Genomic DNA, 15,509 nt, shown 5'->3' with positions numbered 1-15,509 from the left:
GTCTAATATTAAGGAAATAGACAACACATGGAAGGGAAGGACTCCTGTATAATTTCTCATTCAAATGCACTTTTCGGATAATATATGTTTATAATCATGGTAAAGTATATTTATTCAACTTCTATTATTACTACTAGTCATGAACATGTACTATGTGCCTCTAGGATAACAAAAAATTAAATAGTATAAGGATAATTTCGGATTATTGTAGATAATTATACAAATATTATGGCGCAATTATGGAGATAAATTTTGACATAGTTATAAGGTTATTTTGGAATAGTTGTGCATAGTTAAAGGAATATTTTGAAATAATAATTATTAGTTATAGGAATAAATTTGACATTTTTAAAAGATGACATCAAAAGTAGAATCTCCTATATGGTATAAAAATAATTATAAAGGTATAGTGGGATAGTTGGGGGTAGTTAAAAAAATATTTTTGGAATAATCATTAGTAGTTATAAGGATAAAATTGACAATTTTTAAAAAGATGATACCAAAGAGAGAATCCTCTTTATATATATATATTCTCACACTATTAATTTAAAAAAAAAAAAAGAATTTCTAAGATGCCCTTGACATGCTAGAAACCATTTATTTTAAAGAGTTAAACTATTTAAGAAAAAAAAAATATCAATTATTTAATAGTTTACAATAAATCATCATAAATTGGTTCCCAAGACTAACTAGTAAACTCAATACTCTCTTGGTTAAATGAAGTGAATGTTGCAACTTTCTATTTGAGATAATATATTGATATTTAAGACAGACTCATTATCCTCGTGAATTATCTAAGTATCCAAAAGATTTCAGACACCCTTATTTCAAAAAATAAAAAAAATATATCATAAATTGTTGTTTAATATTTGAAATTTTAGATTTTTCAAGTCATTAATTTACATATGTATGAATTTAAATAAATTATAGTATAAATTTATATTAAAATTTGAAATTAACACAAATTTAAATTTAAAGTGCAAAATGGATGTGGGGGAAAATGGCAATTCAATTAATTAATTAATTGCTTACGTGGTTGCTCCCTATGTAAGGGATGGACCAAGCCATCATCCAGTCGCGGCCCTCTCCACTTCCGTTCACGCCACTGTAGACGGCCGCGGCGGAAGAACCAGCCATGGAGGCGGTTGGGTGGACGTGGAGAAACCCCACTGGCCATTCTCCAACTTGAGGGGATAAGGGGATGCGCCGATGTGGCCGTGGTAGTCGTGGTCGTTGAAGAAGGTGAGGGTGCCACCGGTGGCGTTGTAAAACGCCGCACGGCAGGTTATTCCGTTTCCGTACTGGGCTTTGAGGTTGTCGACGAAGGTCTGAGCGTCGACGTTCTTGTTGCCCTCGTTGATGTAGTCCATGGCGTATTGCGCCCTAACCGCCGCCGTTATGTCACTCGGAGCGTTCGGCAATCCCTTTATGTAGTCGTCGGTGATTGGAGTCCCAAACACGTTGGACATTTTTTGTAGAAGTAGAAATTTCTGAAGCTCTATATTCCCGATCGATGTCTGTGCGGAAAAGCACTCGGCAGGCTCCATCTATTTTTACCGATGATCTAAAAATGAACATGATTGACATCGCATTTTTTGAAAAAGTGCTATCCCCAACCGAACAATTTTAAGAAAAAATTCGGATCAACATCAATTACATACATTTATGTTTTTAAAAACAAGAGGAGGTTGTCTTAAACGGATATTAGGATGCACGTGACATCCGCATGCATGCAGTGCAACGTGTTTCACATGGCTTTGGGATACTATTATTGTTATTATTAAGACAAAATAAGATTTGATAACAAAGGAAATAATTTTTTTTAAAAAATATCTTTTAAGATTTTAAAAATTTTAGGAAACTCTGTCAAAAAGATATAAACAATTTTGTAAAAAGACAATTCTACAAAGAAAGGGTTGGGGTAAACCTAAAATAACTTGCGAGGAGAAAATGAGTAAAATTTAATATATTTGAATCTATCAAAAAAAATGGTTCATAATCGCATAAATTGGGGAAAAAATATTCATATAACCGACCTCACCTAATGAGACTAAAGTTGATTTTGTTATTGTTGTTTTACAACTTCACAAAGAGAGAAATTCATTAATGTTAGAATGTTTAAATTTTGTCTAATAAAAATAAAAAATATTCATAAGAATAATTTTCCAAAAGATTAACAAGGGAATTTAGTGGGGCCTATTAAAGCTTGATATACACTATTGGCCCCACAACATATTAATTTAGGTTTTTAGGTAAAGTATGATATCAGAGTTGGTTACTATGAAGTTCTGGATTCTAGTTTTGTTTGTCAAAAAGATACAAACGATTTTGTAAAAAGACAACTCCACAAAAAGAGAAACTCATTAACGTTGGAATGTTTAAATTTTGTCTAATAAAAAAAAAAGATATTTATAAGAATAATTTTCTAATAGATTGATAAGGAAATTTAGTGGGACTTACTAAAACTTAATATACATTATTGGCCCAACAACCTATTAGTTTAAGTTTTTAGGTAAAGTGCTAATCTATCATGGTATAAGAGTTGATTATTAGGAGGTTCTGGATTCTAATTTTGTTGTTCGTATTTATTTTATTGTGTTTATTGTGTTTCACTTTGCGGGGGAGTGTTAAAGATTGATCTATATTGTTGGCTCACAACCTATTAGCTTAAGTTTTTAGATAAAGTGGTAATCTAATAGGCGCGGGTGAGACAAAAATAAAAGAGAAATAATTTAAAAAATAAAATTTAAAAAATATTTAAAAAGTTGTTGGACAAGCGTGAAACCGGGGGGAGAGAAAGGAGGGGAAAAAGGCAAGGAGGGTTGGGCCCAGGACGAGAAGCATTCGCATGGCTTGACCACATTTGCTTTTTCTTTGTGTCAAACTCAAACTCATAATTTTGACATTTGTGTGTGTCATGATTAGTTTTTATTTTTTTTTAATCAAATAATAATTAAGTAATATCATTCAAAAATAAGAGTATAAAAAGAATATAAGTTTAAAAAATATTGTAATTAATTTACTTAATTATTATGTATTACTTATGTTATGTGCAAAACAAATTTGTTGTACACAATAATTGAAAAGTATTAAAAATTGACTTTTTTTTTAATCTAAAAAATTTAATTTTGATATTAAATTATTATCGCAAGAAGTTGATCCAACAATTAAAAGTTAAAATTTTTTATTTTTATTTTATGGAAAAAAATTTCTAACACAATAAGAATAAAAGACTAAAAGGGCAAATAAATGTGTTTTCAAAATCTAAAATAGCAAGGATACCAAACACTTCTTTTTTTTTTTTTTTGATAAAAGAAAGATGTCAAGTTTTTTCTAATATTAATTTTAATTTAATTAAAAATATTTAAGACAAGTTCGGGTAGCACTTTATTTCCACAATTGACAATTCTGAGTTTTTTAAAGAAAAGACACTAGAGTATCTAACATCTTTTAATGTGGGAGGAGTAAAAAAAAAAAAATGCTACTTGGAGTAGCCTTTTTTTTTTTTTTCTTTTTAATCTGCGCACTTCCACATCGTCTTGATCCTTGGCAACCAATCTCCTTCGCCTCCACCTCCTTCGCCGCTGTTGGTCGCATCCAGCGACTTGAGCATCGCGAAGTAGAACTTGAGGTCGTTGACGAAATCCTGGCAAATCGATGACGTTTGTTAACTTTGGTGCAATCCCAAGAGGGGAGTGAATTGAATATTTAAAAATTCTTTTATAGATCAAATAGTCTAACAACAGTATTACGCAGCCTAGGGTTTGTCTATGCAGTTATAAATCTAATCATTCACAATAAAGCATGCATGTGCAGTAAATAAATTGTGAAAAAATAAATTGCACACCTAATATATTATCGAGGTTCGGCCAAAATGCGTACATCCCCTCCTTGGCTTATCAGCACAAGCATTCCACTATAAGGCTCACTTCACGGGTGGAGCAACACATAAATACAACTAGGTCAATTAGCACAGGGCTGACCTCTACCTACAATCACATCTTACTAGGATGGTGCACCTAACTTTCTTCACCGGGTCTAAGTCAATCCAGGACTATTCAATAGGGCTAGTCTCCCTCTTTAGTCCCATACTTGGAATACAACAAATATTCAATATAAATTTGCATACACGAAAATATGTTTCTCAAAAGGCAGATATGTACCATAATACAGTCCAAATAATATTGAAAGCACAGATGATAGTAAATATGCTTAGTGCTTAATAATGTATGCTAAACACTCATTTCAACTAGAATATTCAAAATATCTTCAATAAGTTTTTCTAAAAAATAATAGCTCAAGAGATATTTGAAAATATGTAAGCTTGTGAAGAAATATTTTTGCAACTCAAAAATCACAAGTTTGATGAGTCTTGCAACCAAGATGCAAAGACTCACTAGCTAAGGAGATTTTCCCCACACAAAAATTTATTTGTTAAATCGGGGGAAAAATTCTAACTAAGAACTCTTAATAAAATAAACAATGAATTCAAACCAAGGAGAGTTTTAGCAACAAGAATTACTCAATAACACTCTTATGAAGTTGGATTTATCAAAGGAATAGAAAAAAGTGAGTGTATGGGCCTAGTATAAGAAATATATGATTTTGAAAAATAGAGGATTTTTAGCTAATCAAATATTCTAATTGTTACTAATCCAAGCAAGTGAGCCCTAATATATATATAGAGAAAGACTTAATTTTGACCATTGCGGACATAGGGGTAATTATTAAATTTATTTTAAAACTAAGTAAAAAAATTAACCCTGATTTACCCTAATTAACAAAGGTAAAAAATAAAACAACCCGAGAGCTTTGGGGGCCTGTCTTTAGGTTCAGTTGCTTGAACAGTCATAACAAAGAAAGTGACTTTTGAAGTTCGAGTGCCTAAAATTTGCTTCGGTTTGCTGAACAAAGGCGATTTCCATTCTGCCTAAGGTTCGGTCATCTAAACCATAGTTTAGCTTACCAAACTACTAGGTTTAGTCATTCGAGGGTAAAATGAACTGTAAGTTCAGGCACCCAGGGACGATGGAAAAGTACAAGGTACACATTTGGTCAAGTCAACCATGGACAGTAAAGCCCTTTTGGGTTCGGTCGCCTGAATCCTTGTCAACTTTTTGAATGGTCCATGGTTCGGTCGACCGAGGCAATTTGACTTACCATGTCATGCCTCGAACCCGCAAGTGGGTCCAAGGTGTGAATAAAGTAATCTAACATGTCTCTGTATCAATTTAAAACAAACATAATACGATACAAAAGAGGGTCCGACCCCGTGGGGTGAACGGAGGCCCACATACATACACATAACCAACCATACTCATACAAAGTACGCAGCGGAATACGACCTTTTATACAATAACAGTATCATACCAGAGTTTATACAAGCTAGGATATACATTCCCATGATACAAAACATACCACAGGTGTCTACAAAAACCATCCCGACAACCAGGGTACAAAAACCCGTACCTAGTAGGTACTAGCAGTAACTAATAACACCTCTGCTCCCAGATGCTAAGATGCTAATTACAGCTACCTGAAGGACTTGAAAAACATTGTACGTACATTCGGAGTGAGACACCTCTCAGTAAGGAAGAAAGCAGGTTATATCAGTGTGTGGCATACCTGTGTTATTTTACGTACTTCATAACACTATAAAATACGATACAGTTCGAAACATTTACATACAGTTTCATACAGATACATACAATTTCATATAGTTCCAGTATTTTCACAAAAACCATTCTAGTACATACGATACCCAAAACATACGGTCAGTGTTGTCACACTAGTTCGCAACTACACAAGGTCACCTCGTCTCACGGCGATTACATTGGTACGTAGACAACTACGCTATGACGACCGAGGCCCACAGTGATTACATTGCTCCATACACAACTACACAAGGTCACCTAGTCTCACATTGATTACATTGCTACATACGCAACTACGATGCAACGACTTAGGCCCACAGTGATTACATTGCTAAATATGATGTAGAACACACCCTTAAGTGACCAGCCGGAACATACTGGTGATATTTCACACCCTGGATATAGAGCTGGCCACTCTTGCCCACGGTAGTTAGCCGATACATGGCTGTTTTACAAATCTCTAGAATCATTTTGGAACTCATATTCCTATACATTTCAGCGTACGGTAATTAGCCGCCACATAGCTGTTTTACAAATACCTAGAACAAATACATACAATCATACCACACTTATTTGGTTTACGGAAAATCATATCGTTTACAAATTCAAGTATACAGTTTATGCAAGTATGAATTATAGTCACCTCAATAATACAGTTTCAACGTAACTAGTAGTTTTCCAAACCAAGTAAAGATGATACCCGAAATTCCCAATTTTCTCGAAAACTGTAACCCGAAAATCCCACTTTTTTACCTGATAGATTTCCCCAAATAAGTAGCCAAAACATACATACAATCGTAGCCTACAAGCTTACCGATCCCGATTTTAAAAATGAACTGATATAAATATAATCCCCTTACCTTAACCTGAATTCCAACTACGAATTCTACGGTCCTCAAAACTACGAACCGAGACTCCATAACCTACAAACCATAGTACAATACATACTTACAATCCGTACTACTACACATATTCTGAATCAGAAATGAAAATCGAGTCTTACCTCAATTTTAGCCTGAAACCCAAAATTGCTCGAAACGAGATTCTAATCCACTAGAAACGTAGAGAATTCTTTCCTGATCCTCACAGTATCGTTGGATTTACGAACCGGGCAACGATTGGCAAAGAAAACTAAAGAGAGAAAGAGAGTGTAGGGAGAGTTCTAGAGAGAGAGAGAGAGAGAGAGAGAGAGAGAGAGAGTATTGTAGGGAAACTTAGTCCCAAAGCAACCCAAAAATATCCTTTATAGGCCTTTGATCTAAGTGGATTCGTCGACAAATTGGTGTTCTCGTTGACGGATTCTTCACTAGCTTCGTCAACGAGTTGATGTCCTCATCGATGAGCCAGATATTTCAATTTTTTTTCCTAAACCTCTCGGTATTCACTTGTCGATGAGCTTCTGAATTTTGTCAATGAGAAACCTTCAAACTTTGTCGACGAATTACGGCCTCGTTGACAAAGTCTGTGAAATTCCATTTTTACCACTCTTTTACATAAAAATCCATATATCACGGTGCGGGTTCATACAACCTCCCCTCCTTACAAAAATTTCATCCTCGAAATATGCAATCTCTTATTACAAACACATTCATATTACTACATACATACATACTTTGAGAATACGGCGGCCATTTATACGCAGCCCCGTCATGATACATACATATATACTCTAGAGAATACGGCAACCATTTATACGCAGCCCCATCACGATACATACATACATTCTCTAGAAAATATGGTAGCCATTTATATGTAGCCCGTTACTGTGACAACCCGAATAAAAATGAAATTTAGATAATAAAGAGGGAGGAAAACTGGAACCAGGAACGGAAGGAAGACTGCCAAGCTTCGTCGACGAACACAAGGTTTCGTCGACGAAGGCTTTAAGGATTTCGTCGATGAACACAGGGTTTCGTCGATGAGAAAATACCGAGAGGGGGGTTTGAGCCGATTGAAGTTCGTTGACAAAATTTGTGAAGGACTCGTTGAAGAATGACGTGGCTCGTTGACGAATCCTCTGCTCTATAAATATGAAAAAATCTGAGTTTATCTTCATTATTAAGCAAGCTTCACACCTCTCTTTCTCCTCTTTGGTTCTCTCTCTCTCTCTCTCTCTCTCTCTCTCTCTCTCTCTCTCTCTCTCCCTCTTCAATTTCGGGCCAGATCTTTGCCGGATCGACAATCCGAAGTCACCACGACGATCCTGGCAAAATTCTCTACAAGTTTGCCGGAGCGGATCATTGGGAAAATGAAATTTGGAAATCATCCTTGAGTTGAGGTAAGACTTTTTAAGCTAAATTTGGTCTTGAGATAGTTATAGGAAATGATGTACGCCTAAAAATACTGAGGTTTAATAATTGAAATTTTCAGTTTCAGGGTATTCATCGGAAAATCCTACGGGGGTTAGGTTAAGATATTTTAGGAGCTTTCTCAGTAGCTAGGTAAGGGAATAAACTAAAGCAGTTAATTTCCATGTAAATTATGATTAATTATGAGTAAATTTATTTTCAGAAAAGCTTACGTTATAACTATTTATTACGAATGAAATGTACGATTGGAAAAATATTGTTATGATGATTAAAATGTATATGTATGTATGAGATGTCAGAAAAGCACAATTTTAGAATATGAAGTATGACTTTTAACAGCACACGTGTGGCATGATTATTGTTTTATGTGAAATATATTATGATATCAAAGATTTTACGAGTAAAGCATGTTCTCAGGTATTATGAAAAGATGAGTTATGTTGTGAAGATTTTGATGAATACCGGTACTCCGTGCATTCTCAGATCTCGATCCAGAATCGAGAAGTAAACCTCGGATCTCGATCTGACACAATGGACACTGGTACTCCGTGCATTCTCACAATCTCATGCACATACAAATATGCTAACCTACTCAAAAAAATAGCCAACCTTCATCGGTACGAAATGAGCAGATTACGTCAATCTATCCACGATCACCCAAATAGCATTCTTCCCGTGAAGCACTAGTGGCAAACCAGTCACAAAATCCATTGAAATATGCTCCCATTTCCACACCGGAATAGGCAAAGGCTGCAACGGCACTGTCGGCCTCTGATGTTCAGCTTTCACCTGCTGACACGTCAGACATTGCTCCACGAACTGAGCAATCTGCCTCTTCATACCAAACCACCAGAAGTTCTCGTGCAAATCCTGATACATCTTCGTACTACCAGGATGTATCGTCAACATAGAATGACGCGCCTCTTCTAGAATCATCCTTCTGATCTTATCATCGTTCGAAACACACAGTCTGGTCCCTAACCTTAATACGCCTCCCTCAAAGATGTTAAAATCTATAGTCAATCCCTGCTGTACCTTTTCTATAACCTCTGCCAACTCTACATCACTAGCCTACACGGCTTTTATACGCTCAAACAAGGTCGGTTGGACCACCAAACCGGCAAGATAAGCCTGATGATCACCGAACACCAACTCCACGCTAAGGCTTTCCAGATCTCGTCTGACATGACGCTGAGCTACAACTGCAGTTACAGCTGCATGCTCTAACTTCTGACTCAACGCATCTGCTACCATGTTAGCCTTTCTCGGGTGATAACTGATCGTGCAATCGTAGTCCTTAATCAACTCTAGCCACCGCCTTTGCCATATATTCAACTCCTTATGCGTGAAAAAGTACCTGAGGCTTTTGTGATTAGTGAAGATCTCACATTGCACACCATACAAATAGTGTCTCTAGATCTTCAGTGCATACACAACAGTAGCCAACTCCAAATCGTGCGTAGGGTAGTTCTTCTCATATTTCTTTAGTTTTTGAGAGGCATACGCTACCACCTTACCCTGTTGCATAAGCACACAACCCAAACCCTTCAGGGATGCGTCGCTGTAGATCACAAAACCCCTATCCCCCGAAGGAATGGTCAATACTGGAGTAGTAACCAGTCGGTGCTTCAACTCGAGGAAGCACTGCTCGCAATCATTAGTCCAATCAAACTTCACCCCCTTCCTAGTCAATTGTGTAAGAGGTCCAGACAATTTAGAGAAACCCTCCACAAACCGACGATAGTAACACGCCAGTTCCAGAAAACTCCAAACCTTCTGCACATTCTTTGGTCTAACCTAGTTGACCACAGCTTCAATCTTACTGGCATCAACAGAGATACCGCCCCTAGACACGACATGGCCTAAGAACGTGACCTAATTCAACCAGAACTTACACTTTTTCAGCTTAGCAGACAATTACTTCTCCCACAAAATCTGTAGTACCAACCTTAAATGGTATTCATGCTCTTCCAAACTCTTCGAATATACCAGAATATCGTCAATGAACACCACTATAAACTGATCCAGGTACTTATGAAATACCCTGTTTGTAGTGACCCAAATAATAGCATGTTAATAATAATAAGAGGGAGAGAAAATAAATACTAAAACAAAAGGAGGCCGTAGATTTCGACGACATTGCATTTTGGAGATAACATTAAATAATAATAATTTCAAGGAAATTGCTCAGCTTCGTCAACGAACACAGGGTCTCGTCGACGAAGGCCTTCAGAATTTCGTCAACGAACACAGGGCTTCATCGACGAGAAAATACCGAGAGGCGATTCAAGCTGCTCTGAATTTCGTCAATGAACATAGGGCCTCATCGACAAATTTTGTGAAGGGCTCGTCGACGAACACAGGGTCTCGTCGATGAACCTGGCCCTATAAATAGTAGAAAGACGGTATTTTTATTCATTTCTCTCGCTGCTCTCTCTCTCCTCTCTCCCTCTCTCTCTCCCTTCTCTCTTCATTTTCGGCCCCACCAGTCGCCGGATCAACGATCCGAAGCTACCACGACTCTCCTGGCGGAGTTCTCTACACATTTACTAGAACGGATTGTCAGGAAATCGAAATTGGAAATCATCCCAAATTTAGGGTAAAAGCCTTTTAGTCTCCTTTTGGCCTTGTGGCAGTTAGAGAAAATGTTATAGACGGAAAAATACTGATCTTTAGTTCTGACAAATATTGGTTTCAGGGTACTTTGTAGGAGGCCCTGCGGGTATTAGGTTAGAATACAGTAAGGGTTTTTCAGAGTTAAAGTAAGGGAAATATGCTCTGTTAGGAAAATTCTGAATATTATGTAGTTTATTTATTTACGAAAATTATGTATTCTAGTATGGTGTGACTTATGATTATGTATATGGTACGAGGATATATTTATGAATTTAGTTTCATGATTTTACAAATTTCAGTATTATGATTATACGCATTTCAGTACCATGATTATACGAATTTCAATACTATGATTTTACGATATTTAAGTACCATGATCTTATGAATTCCAGTACCATGATAACACGAATTCCAGTATTACGAATATGCAGTTCCATGTTATGATTATTCAGATTTCAGTATGTTATGTAGTATCATGGTTATTTCGGTACTTCAGAATCATGGTAAATCAGATAGACATGTATATAGAAATATATTATACGGTACCGTTGCTATAGATACTATGTTACTATATGAGTGCAACCACCTATTTAGATATATGTGGTATGGTTGACCGCCTAGGCCCTCGAAGAGGTTAGGCTCCCCATTCAGATATGGGTTGAGGTGGGTAGGTCGACTGATGGAGTTCAGTGATTTATTCCTGATTGCCCAGTCAGGGTAAATCCAGCCTATGGGCCGCACAATCTCATCATGAGGGGCATGTCATGACATGGATAGCCACAGGGAACAGTTTTAGTTACTACTACTTACGTATTGATTTACAGAAACAGGGATCCTACTATATAAACTAGAAGTATTTGGAATTATAACCATAATACTGATATGTTAAGCAATAGGGAAAAGGGGTTGTGTGTTTTATTATTTGTATAGTACTTTTGTACACAGTTATTCATGATTATATGAAACAAATTTTATGATATGTAGTAGCTCATTTGCCATACACTAGTAATAACATAGTTTCTCTTACTGAGCGTTGGCTCACCCCAGTGTTGATATATTTTTCAGGTGATCTAGGTAGGTGAGCAGATCAGGCTCGTAAATAGAAGGGCTACAGTAGTGCCCTGACAGAGAGTGAGTATCATTTTTGGGAGCATTTTTGTATTACGCTAGCTAGTTGAGGGCGATTTTTAGGAATACAGTTATGTTGTATATTTTGCAAAATATTTCAGAACTCTGGTATTGTATGTAATGGTTTAGGTTTTGTTTATATGATTATGCTTCTCACTGCTTAGGATAATGTTATGGTATCAGAGTATGATAATTATTACAGTAGAAAAAAAAATCAGTTAATTAAGTAGGTCGTTACACTGTTCATCAGATCCATGAACACTGCCGACGCATTGGTTAACCCAAATGACATAACCAAGAATTCATAGTGGCTGTATCTGGTTCAGAAAGTAGTCTTCGCTACGTCCTCAGATCTAACCCTCACCTGATGATACCCTAACTGTAGGTCGATCTTCGAAAAGACTTGTGTTCCCTGTAGCTGGTCAAAGAGATCATCTATACGAGGCAAAAGGTAACGGTTCTTCACCGTCACTTTGTTGATCTCACGGTAGTCAATGGACATACGCATCGATCCGTCCTTCTTCTTCACAAACAGTATTGGAGCTCTTTAGAGAAAAACACTTGGTCAAATAAAACCCTGGTCCAATAGTTCCTGCAACTGCTCCTTCAACTCTCAAAGTTCTGCTAGAGCCATCCACTATGGAGTTTTAGAGATCGATGCCTTGCCAGGCAGCAACTGTATCGTAAACTCCACCTCACAATCCGGAGGTAAACAGGGTAATTCTTCCGGAAACACATCCGAAAACTCATTCACCGCCCGAATATCCTCGAGTCTCAACTCATCCCGTGACGATTCCTTCACGCAAGCTAGGTACCCCTGACAACCATCCAAGAGTAACCTCCTTGCCTGTAATGCTGATAAGATCTGTGGCGCCAGATGCACACATGATCCCACAAACTCATACTCCGGCTTCCCAAAAGGTCTAAACACTACTACCTTCTTACGACAATCAATCACTACAGAGCTGGAAAACAACCAATCCATTCCCAGTATGACGTTGAAATCAGACATGTTGTATACTACAAGATTTGCCGATAGTAGCCTCTCCTGAATCATAACTAGGCAGTTTCCTAACATCTTACTACAAATTGTTACACTCCTAGTCGGCGTAGTCACAGACAATATCTCATTCATCACACAGGTTTCCATCTCACATAACTTCACAAAACTAGTAGATATGAACGAATGCGTTGCCCTGAATCAAATAAAACAACAGCTCTATTTGAAAGCAATAACTTGGAACCTATCACCACGTTCCTAGCATGTTCCACATCTGCTGGAGTAAGTGAGTATACTCTCGTCGGAGCCGTGGTCGCCTGGTGGTTCCCCTAAGGCATCTGATAACTCCCACGGTTCTGACTCTGTGCTGGCATAATCCTCCTCTACTCCTGATAGCTCTTCATCATGTGGCTCAACTTGCCACAGTTGCAGTAGACACCCCAGAATGGCTGCCATTCGCCATCGTACCATTTACGGCACTTAGCACATGGTGCGGAGGATGGATCTCCCTGAGAGCTCGGCCGCTCTATGTTCCGCCAATAATCAGAGCTGTAGTTCTTCTTCTTCTTCCACTGACCCTGCCGAGGACCACTCTGAGGACCAGAAGATACTGGCCTCTTCCCCTGATCCTGCACTCCTTCATCTCTCCGAAGGTCGGTCTCAACTATGGTGACTTTATCCACCAGAACAGAGAACTCACGGATCTGTAGCATCCCCACAAGATGGCGGATGTCTTTCCTCAGACCCCTATCGAACCTCCGAGACTTCTTGTAGTGACCCAAATAATAGAATTTTAATAATAAAGAGGGAGATAAAATCGAAACAGAAACATAAGGAGGCCATAGACTTCGTCGACGACATTGCATTTTGGAGAATAAATAAATTTAATTTAATTTTAAGGAAAATTCTAGGCTTCATCGATGAGCACAGGGTTTCGTCGACGTGAAAGTACCAAGAAGGGTTCCGAGGTAGCCTGAATTTCATCAACGAATACAGGATTTCGTCGACAAATTTAATGAAGGACTCGTCAATGAGATGACGTGTCTCGTCAACGAATCTGGCAGTATATAAGGAGGAAAGCCGGGATATTTCTCATTTCTCTCGCCGCTCTCCTTCTCCTCTCTCTCTCTTCTACGACTCTCTCTCCCTTCTCTCTTCGTTTTCGGACCCACCAGTCGCCAGATCGACGATCCGAAGCTACCCCAACACTCCTAGCGGAGTTCTCTACGCATCTACCGGAGTGGTTCGTCGAGAAATCGGAGTTGGAAATCATCCTTAATTCAGGGTAAAGCCTTTTTAGTCTCCTTTTGGCCTTGTGGTAGTTATAGGAAATGATACAGGCAGAAAAATATTGATGTTTAGTTCTGGAAAATATTAGTTTTAGGGTGTTTTGTAGGAGGCCTTGCGGGTATCGGGCTACAATACAGTAGGGGTTTTTCAGAGATAAGGTAAGGGATATATGCTATGCTAGGAAATTTCTAAATATTATGCAGTGTATTTATTTATGAAAATTATGTACTCAAGTATGGTGTGGCTTGAGAATATGTATGTAGTATGGGAGTATGTTTTATGAATTGTAGTTTCATGATTTTATATATTTCAATGCTATGATTATGTGAATTACAGTACCATGATTTTACGGATTTTAACACCATGATTGTACGAATTACAGATACAGTAGTATGATTACGTAGTTTCCAGTATTATGATTTACAGAGTTTAAAGCGTGTCATGTTTTCTATTACCATAACATTCAAAGTATACAGACAGAGCATTTACAGAATATATAGATAGTTATACAGAGATAACATCGAGATGCTACAATTATTGTAACACCCCGACCCCGAGGGGCCTGGGATATTAACTCTTTACTACTGATTTACAGCGGAAGCAAATAAACTCAATTTTATTCAAACCAGAGCGCTAATTATCCATATTACAATCACTTATTTCAAAAGAAGAAAATTACACAAACGTAAATATCTGAAATCATACTAATGTTTCTAATTAATCTTTATTTTTCTAATCCCCACCCGCATGCTTGCTAAGCCTGATTTCCGACATGTCCTTCAGAGTTATCTGAAATAAAATATGATTGGGGTGAGACGACGCTCAGTAAGTAAATAAGATTATTATTAGTGTGCGGCCAAAATGAGCTTTTAAAGAATTTCGTAAAATAATATTTAATACTATAACTTCAATACTGCTTTTAGAATAAACATAAATTTAAAAATTTCTGCATAAAACTTTTGTCATCAATTTCAACAGTAAATTTTTACAATCATATACTATAACTGCTAAATTAAACTTTTAACTTTAAAACTGTAAAAATATTTAATGATAAACATATATATACTTTTCCTTATACGTTTTCCTTAGATCGTCATTTAAGTACCAAAATGATCCTTTTCACGTAAACTTACACTTTTCCTTCAAATCATCAGTAACTTTGTACACGTAATTAAATATGTATAAACATATATTATAAAAACCACCCTTAGGCCTGTTTGCCGTAAGTCATGTTTACCCCCATGACTGGGTTGTGCGGTCCGAAAACTGAACTTAGCTGGCTGGCCGACCAAACTAAATCAACGTACGTAAACTTTAAGTGAGATTTTCCTTATTAAGTCCTGGTCCGGAACCAGGTGTGCACTCAGGAGAAATCCACTAACATAAATAACCACTCTGTAAACAGTGTGGGTGCACTCTGATCCATATAAACTTTAAGCTGCGGTACCGAGCATCTGTAACTTTGAACTTTCGTTGCCATAAGGGGTTTTAAAATCATCTTATTATAATTTA

General features: G+C 37.2%; 1 protein-coding gene across 1 annotated transcript; it reads right to left on the bottom strand.

Annotated features, from left to right (window-relative positions):
- Window positions 1–1,097: 1,097 nt before the first annotated feature.
- Window positions 1,098–1,547, bottom strand: LOC131151546 (23 kDa jasmonate-induced protein-like). The gene has a single exon (XM_058102788.1). It carries the CDS (start codon window positions 1,545–1,547, stop codon window positions 1,098–1,100), a length of 450 nt encoding a protein of 149 aa, XP_057958771.1.
- Window positions 1,548–15,509: the final 13,962 nt, after the last annotated feature.

Source organism: Malania oleifera, chromosome 3, assembly GCF_029873635.1.
Source record: "Malania oleifera isolate guangnan ecotype guangnan chromosome 3, ASM2987363v1, whole genome shotgun sequence".
NCBI classification, from domain to species: domain Eukaryota; kingdom Viridiplantae; phylum Streptophyta; class Magnoliopsida; order Santalales; family Ximeniaceae; genus Malania; species Malania oleifera.
Note: the sequence above shows the minus strand (reverse complement) of the source record. Positions and strands in the feature narration are given on the sequence as shown.

Excerpts from the sequence above, each read along its gene's own strand:
- LOC131151546 (XM_058102788.1), bottom strand. The coding sequence starts at position 1,547 with ATGGAGCCTGCCGAGTGCTTTTCCGCACAGACATCGATCGGGAATATA.